This window comes from Anoplophora glabripennis, unplaced genomic scaffold, assembly GCF_000390285.2.
Source record: "Anoplophora glabripennis isolate ALB-LARVAE unplaced genomic scaffold, Agla_2.0 scaffold1500, whole genome shotgun sequence".
Lineage (NCBI taxonomy): Eukaryota > Metazoa > Arthropoda > Insecta > Coleoptera > Cerambycidae > Anoplophora > Anoplophora glabripennis.
Window position 1 is genome coordinate 25656 of NW_019417581.1, and position 8444 is coordinate 34099.

At 31.7% G+C, this 8444-nt stretch overlaps 1 protein-coding gene across 2 annotated transcripts in view; it reads left to right on the plus strand.

Moving 5' to 3' along the window:
- Positions 1-8444, plus strand: part of LOC108915820 (bifunctional methylenetetrahydrofolate dehydrogenase/cyclohydrolase, mitochondrial) — a 39104-nt gene that overhangs the window by 19779 nt on the left and 10881 nt on the right. For both annotated transcript variants that reach the window (XM_018721960.2, XM_018721959.1), the window contains exons 3-5: positions 1190-1460; positions 1806-2011; positions 6437-6559. In XM_018721960.2, the coding sequence (XP_018577476.1) occupies positions 1190-1460; positions 1806-2011; positions 6437-6559 (600 nt within the window). The remainder of the gene's footprint in view (positions 1-1189; positions 1461-1805; positions 2012-6436; positions 6560-8444) is intronic.

An 8444-nucleotide genomic window follows, 5' to 3' on the forward strand; every position in this document is an offset into this window, starting at 1 on the left:
GTACTTGATAAGTAAACTGTCCGTATACTTTTATACTGATTTTTTTTAATTTACAAAAATGTCACAAAAATTATTGTTAAACGAAATATTAATTAAAATTTCCATTTCGGAATTATTTTGTATGACAAAACCTTCAACTTGTCATAGGTTTTATAAAATTTTAACAATAAATGCGATAGTTATAAACAAATTAAAAAATGGGCACTTTTCTTGTTTTTTTGCAATAACTTTTTTGTTTATTAACCGATTTTAATTTAACAAGTCTCATTTTGTAGATAATTTTACTCCCTATAAGCTGTCTGTGAGTCACTTTTCGCTAAAATTGATGTTTTTTCCTGCAAAGTGAAAAAACTGTTTTCCTTACTTATTTGTTAATTTGTTTAAATAGAAAAGTTAGCCAATAAAAGTTTTTGACTCATGAGATGAGAGATGTCTTGTATTATGACAATTAGACAATTATTAGACAATTTTACAATAATCTCGCGGATAGGACTTTTTTCGAGTAAAAATTTAATTTGCTTGGTCTAAGCTCTCCTAATTGACAGATTCGAATTTTTCAAAAAGCGTTTGCAAGCTTGAGAGACCTTCTATATGTGATTAAATTTCCAAGTATCTAAGGGACTGCAAAATTGCAAAATTTTAAAAATTTGCATTTTTTTTTTTTCAAAATCTGGATTGCAAAATTATGCAAAATCTATCGAACCGATTTTGATGAAATTTGGTGTGATGATTCTACATAACATGAACTTTTCTTGAGCTAAGTATGAAGGTCCTATACCCAACTTAGAGACCCCAAAAAAATCCCTAAAAAGTAATGTTTTTTAACCCCATTTTTGGCGATTTTTTCGATTTTTACAATAATAATCATGATTCATTCTATTTGTAATTAGTCTTATTTTGTAAAATTTAATTACAAACACTTTTTTCCCTCTTCCACTTTCGCCTAAAATCAACTCTTGAAAAGATACATAATTAAATAAGAAGAAAAATATGACATTTTTCGAATTTTTTAAACATATTGTGCCGCGAAAAGTTAAGCCCACGTTTTTTTTATGCGCATAGAAACATTTTCATTTCTAGTGATATTTGAAAGCCAAAAATCTCCGTGGATATACGATTCACCCAAATATGGATTCTTTGAAACAGATACCGTCTGGACTATAAGTATATTTACAAGAATTTTCTTCAGGTATTGTGAGCAAAACTATACGTCTACCAAAAACATCAGCAGAGGAAGACATAATTTCTAAAATAAAAGAACTTAATAATGATTCCACAGTAGATGGCATATTAGTGCAACTTCCAGTACCAGAACATGTTTCTGAACAAAATGTTTGTAATGCTGTTGATCCAAGGAAGGATGTAGATGGATTTCATATAATAAATATGGGAAAATTAACAAATAACATGGATACATTTATTCCATGTACTGCATTGGGGGTAATTGAACTTATAAAAAGGAAAGTTATTAATATTTCTGTTTACACCAAGATTTAAGACTATAAAAACTGTAGGATGTATCAAATAATTTTCTTCACTTTTTAAAATTACTAGGTTTAAGTCGGACTGTTCTGGTGTTATTTAATGTTTTCGATGAAACAGTAATTATGCACCTCAAAAGTTCAATTTTCAGTCACAAATATAATGATTTTTTTTTTAAATAGAACCCTGTTTTAAATCTGATACAACTAATTGGACTTTCTTTTTTCAATTTTGTTAACATAAGTATGTCAGTATGTTTAAAAAATAACTTTCGCAATTTGTCAAACTATAAAAAGCTCATGAAAAATATATTAAAATTTTAGATCTGGAATTGAAACTTTTGGAAAGAATGTTGTGGTTTGTGGTAGATCAAAAAATGTAGGTCTTCCTATTGCTTTACTATTGCATTCCGATGCTAAATATGATTGTCCAGGTTTGGAAGCCACAGTAACTTTATGTCATCGACATACCCCTCGTGAAGAACTAAAATATTTTACAAAGAAAGCTGACATAATTATAAGTGCCACAGGTAATACATTTATTGCCCTATAAAACTTACTTCCCACCTAAAATAGAAAATAGCCTTCTTAATAGAAAACCATTGTTTTTGGTTCTTAATTTATATGTACATGTGCTACAAATACACAATAGACCTTTTTCTTTAGACTCAACTTCACTTTTAATGAACCCATAAGAAGTATTAAATGATATGTATTTATTTTGCACTTAATGTTCCTCAGATTTAAATTAAAGAAACATATAAGCAGGGAGAATTAATTAAGTAAAAGACATACTTGTTATCGTCACCAAGTTGCCAAAATTACGTTCCTAAAAAAATATAAAATCTACTAGTCCATGTGCAACATCTCATCATTTTTTCGAAAATTTCTTCCCCTTAGAGGGTGTTGAAATAAGCATCCCCTAAGTTACTTTTTGCTACAACTTTTTTGTTTGACAAAAATTGAGTATTCAAAAATACGTATCAGATTGTCTGGTAAATTTTAAAACTTTTATCTCTTTCTTTTGCTTTTTGCTTTAAAACCATTCATTAATAAAAAAATGAAATTCATTATCATTCGCATTACAACTCACAGGACTGCAACTAAGAAATATTTAAGTAGACGTCTGTCATGCTAATTTCTGTCATTAGATCTTTTGTGACTTTTGCGAGCGTTTCCGAGGATTTGCTACTCAATAATTTTTTTTTTTTTAAGATAACTTGGAAAGAATTATGGCAAATAATTTTCCTATGAAGAATATTTGATATATTTCTTGAATGTCGGTAAAACTGTGATGCAGCAAGAAGAATATACAAGCAGAGGCATCCAAACTGCCCAGTTCTCCACAGACATTTCCCTTGTAATGAGGCTGTATTCTTCCAGTTTCTCAAATCTTCTTTGTACTGCTGAGAAAGGGTGATTTGGATGCTTCTTGTGGTACATTCTTGCTGCCGCATGGTATTTCCAATATTCAGAAAATACTTGCAGCATGTCAACATATTCATCATTAGTAATATTATTTGCCATAATTCTTCCCATGTTATTGTAAAAAAAATAAGATTATTGAGTAGCAAATCCAAGAAAGCACTCGTAAAAATCACAAAAGATGTGATGACAGAAATATTTTTTAATTGCAGTCGTGCGAGTTGTAATACGAATGATAATTAATTTAATTTGTTTGTTAATAAATGGTTAGTTTTAAAGTAAAAAAGTGAGAGAGGTAAAAGTTTTAAATTTAACTAGGCTATCTGATACGTATTTTTGAATATTCAATTTTTGTCAAACAAAAAAGTTGTAGCAAAAAATAACTCATGGGATGCTTATGTCAACCCCATTCAAGGGGCAGAAATTTTCAAAAAATTGTTTAGAAGCCTATTATACTTTTTTTGGTTTTCTAATTACAGCTTCTATATTTTTTAGGGGTGAATATTTTACCAAGGTCATTTTTATGTAAAACATGTTTTTTTTGTAGTCTCTGCAGTACCATTTGAGCTACTTCTTTTGAAAACACCCTGTATATTTCTCATTATTGTTTTAAACATCATTCAACAAGAAGAAAACTTAAAGAAAGAGACAAGCCCCAAAGGTGCAGTGGCGGCTCGCCAGGTGACGCAAGTGACGCACCGCTTCACCTAAAATTTCCGTTTGGTTGTGCAATTTTAATTTTACATAAATTTTATGATTTAGGTATAATTCTATATTGAAAATGTATTGTGTTTGTTTGTTTTATACGCAGAAATAAACAGAATAGCTGCGTGGTGAACGCCTTCTAAAAAGACATCGCCTTCGTTGAGCACGAACATCAACCTTGTACCATACAGCGTATAGCATAAGCAGAGAACAACAACAACTTAGTTCTCTGACATAAGCAAGTGACGCGGATCGAAATCAGTTTGTATTCCGCTTCACTTCCTAGCGTTGTTTACGGCAGTTGTCATGGCAATGAGATGGCCAATACGTGAGTAAACTACGGCATGGCGGAAGGAATGACGCGGAAATTGAAGCAGCATCGACATCGCCCAATCATCGCCTGCCTTTAAACAGTTCTTTGTTAATATTTGTTTTGTATCAATAATAGGCCCAGTCAGTTATATGTAATTTTAAATTTTTTCTTTCATTTTCTTATAGTATTTAACCACCTAAATATATCTTTAAAAAATTAGGTCAATAGGATTAATAATAAGTGATATATTTAATTCTGAATTTGTAAGACCCTTAAAAAAGGTCGCCACGTATTTCGATTTTTTTTGTGGACGGGAACGTTTAGATGAGGTAGAAATTTTTTTTTTTCGGTATAAATTTGAAAAGTGCTCTAAATGTTTAAAAAATAATGTTTATAACCCCCTAGACGGACAAGCAAAGAAAAACGAGAGTGGTTCTAAGTTGCTTATAGGTCCCTCCAGCCGTCGTATTTCAAAATTTTTGTGAACGGGTACGTTTAGATGGGGTAGAAATATTGTTTGGCATAAATTTTAAAATTCTGCTCTAAATGTTCAAGTAATAATATTTACAACCACCTAGACGGACAACCAAAGAAAAACGAGAGTGGTTCTTAACTGCTTATAGGTCCCTCTCGCCGACGTATTTCGAATTTTTTGTGAACACGAATATTTAGATGGGGTAGATTTTTTTTTCCGGCATAAAGTTGAAAATTGTGCTCTAAATGTTCAAATAATAATATTTTACAACCCCCTAGACGTGCAACCAAAGAAAAACGAAGGTGGTTTTGAGTTACATACCGTGGCTGGGAAAACCGTGGATAACATCACACAAACTTTTCGTTCAATGTTCAAATAATAATATTTTACAACCCCCTAGACGTGCAACCAAAGAAAAACGAAGGTGATTTTGAGTTACATACCGTGGCTGGGAAAACCGTGGATAACATCACACAAACTTTTCGTTTTTTGGTAATGAAATAAATATTTTATTCGGAGTCGATCCTGAGGTATTTTTGCAGCCTGGTACTATACAATATTTGTACAATCCTCGGTTTTGACCCATTTAGACATAACAATAATGATTAACGAAACTGCCAAGCGAACCACACACCGTTTGTATTAACACAGAATGGGAGCGGAATGCTCTGCCAGTCGCCTGTACCGGTATTATGACGTCAGGCAATGGTTGCTCAACGTGTTTCCGCGCTCTGTTTTCATTAATTTATTTCACACATTTCTCGTTGAAAAAAAAAAAATTGATTTTTGGCATACTAACTAATTAAAAGATATACTTTTGGAATATGCAAAAAGAATTCTACTGAATGGGCCTATTGTACAAATGTTTCCTATATATGATCTAGTATGTATTTTATTGGAAATGCCATTTTCCAGATGAAAATTTGAGGACAAAAAGGATTTTTTAAATTGGCAGAGACCTGTGCCGTCTCTCGATGAGGAAAAAAGGGCAAAATCTAAAGACAAAGTGTACGTTCGGTAGTTCCGGAATGAATGGTATTTGTAGTATAAGTGGTTGTGTGGAAGTGTTTATTTAAAAACTTTTCTGTATGCCGTGTTTAATAATAATAATAGTTTTTCTATTTTTTATAATATCTAAATGCAACTAAAAATTTTCAGATTTATTTAAAGTCGTTTGACATTGAAAATTTGCGCCTGTGGCGCTTCTTTTTTCTTTTTAGTATATCAATGAATATGCTTCAGCTATTCTCAATGTCACGAGCCGCCACTGCAAAGGTGGTCTCTCTCGAATCACAAAATAGCCACCAGCGCTCATTCCAATTGATTTAAATTTCAGTTACTAACAGTTGGTTTGAGAAATGTGGCAATATTGCTTTGTATTTGTTATTTAATTGGATACAGCAGCCGTAGGAATACGACGTTTTCTATGATTTTTAAATTTTAAACTTATTTTTCTAGTTTATTGTAATCAAATTTAAAAAAATACATTGCATTGTAAAGGTTTGGCTAATTTCAATACTTTTGACAGATTTGTCCTATTTTCCTATATAAGAGACAGAAAAAAGTGATTGTTCCGATTTTTCTGATAAGTTGAATAACAAAAAGTACACCTCGGTATTTTTTGATTGGTTTAAAAGATACAAAACATTTTTCTTATCTACTTTTTTTGTGTGAAGAATCTAGTGCTTTATAAGAGAAAAAAGAATTAAATAGATCCAAAAATCTTAAAATTTATAGGATGTTTCAAAAAAATAGTATAAGTTTGTATTAACTGAAAAACTACTATTTACAAAAATTAAATATTTTCGCAAACATAAGTTATCATAGAAAGCAGATGAATCGAGTTGAACTTTTTTGAAAATTTAGCCTCAGACATCTAAATTACTTTTTTCTTCTTTTCTAAAAATAGAAGAACCCCATAAAAATGTCAAAATTAGCCCACTCTAATTTACAGTAAAATTGGAATTTCGTGTGAGGGTGCATGCATGTTTTTAGTTGAACTGTTTATTATTCTATTAAAATTTTAATTTTGTGTAGGTGTTGTCAATTTAATCACATCAGATATCGTCAAGCCTGGTGTATGTATTATAGATGTTGGTATAACAAGAGTGCCAACAAAGGAAGGAAAAACTAAAATTGTTGGAGACGTTGATTTTGAAAGTAAGTATTAAATTTTGTTAGAAGTTGAAAAACAGTATATATCATTCAATTTTAGTATTTTAAAGATATGCTTAGACTATCTACCTGTGTCAAATTGTATTTAATAAGGTTGTGTTGGAAATATTAGTTTTTGGTGTATATATTTTATTATAAAATTTTATCTCATTTAAAACTATTTTTTTATATTCATCAAAACATTATAGTAAATAAAGTTTTTTTCATAAGAACTACCAAATTGTTATGTAGTCAATTTGTGGCATGATTCAAATTTTGAAAGTACAATAAGTAGTTGTTGTATGTCATAAGTCAGCTTTGTTTAAAAAAAAGTAAATGCTAAATAACATCCATAAAGTTTGTATTACTGTTTTACTAATTTTTATTATTTAGAAGATCAATCAATTAAGGGCAAAGTTCCTAACGCGTTCATTTTGAGTTTATCAATACAAATTTGATCAAATTGTCATAATTTTATTTCAAGAAATAGTTCGATATTTTGCTTTCAACGTATTCTTTGTAAAAGTGGATAATTTAACTTTTAGAGAAACATCATAGAGTAATGTCACTAATGACAATAAAATATAACTAAAAAATTTAAAAAAGAATCGAATGTTTCTTGGTCCATATTGTTTTAAATGTTCATCTGTTTCGACCTTCGATTAAAAACAAATAAGTAAATAAAAATTTTCAAGTTTTTTATCGATAACAAAAAGAAAAGAAAAAACCTTGAAAGCTCTAATTTTAGCATTTACATAGTAACAGATGCAACAAAGCTCAACTAAGTGTCTGTGTTTTCTATTAATTAATTATTTAAAACATCTTAATTTATTTGATAAAATATTAATGTATACAGAGTGTCTCAGTTTTATCTATGAGACTTCGTGAAGAGATAGCGTGACAAAAAATAATGGTACTTTGTCATATAAACTTATTTCAAAATCTCAACCATTTTCGAGATACAGATACATTTCATAATAGTGTGACGTCGTATTTTACTTGTCCGTCACTATGACGCCTGAGCGGCGGCGCGGCGGTTCCCTCGGGCGCCAGTTTCTGTTTAAAGTGCAGAAACACCACTACACGGGCGGCTGCAGTGAAGACACGGTATGTCCAGAGGGTCTAGAGAGAGTTAGACTTCACACAGGAATAAAAGGCCACAAATTGGTATATATTTACATTTATTTATAGTCCAATTCTACCTATTTACACAATTCTACTCTAAATCTACAGCTAAACGGTGACAGACGGCTACGGTTATATACAGGGGTGACTACGGAAAACGGTAAAATAACGATGCGGTGTTAAGCGGTGACCTGAGTAAAGCAAAGCACAGCAGAGCTAACGGAATGATAAACATGCAAACGGTTAATGCAGTAAGCGGTAGTACAGATACCAGAAAGAAGGAAGTGATTTAGCAAAGCAAAGTCACAAACAATAACTATAGAGCATACTTGACTTGGCTACTATCTCTACACAAAAGCAATAAAACGGTAACAACGGGGCTCCTCAATACTGGCAGGCGGCTGGCAGAAAATCTCTGAAAGAAAGGTTTGATTAATTACGACCTGCGTTTCAACTCATAGGAAAGAAAAGGATGACAACATCCTATCAGCCGAACGCGCAGTTAGGTTAAGTGTACCGGAAAAAGACAACAGTACACCCAACCACGTCGTACCTGAAAGAGAAATAATATTAACTACGACCTGCGTCTCCACTCATAGAACAGAAAGGAAATGGGACACGACATTCCATCAGCAGAGCGCGCAGTTAGGTCGAATGCACCGGACAGTGACAACAGTGCACCCTTCCTTGTCGTATTCCTGTGGTTCGGTACAACCTGCGTTTCAACTCATAGGACAGAAAAAGGGGGAGACAACATCCTATAAGC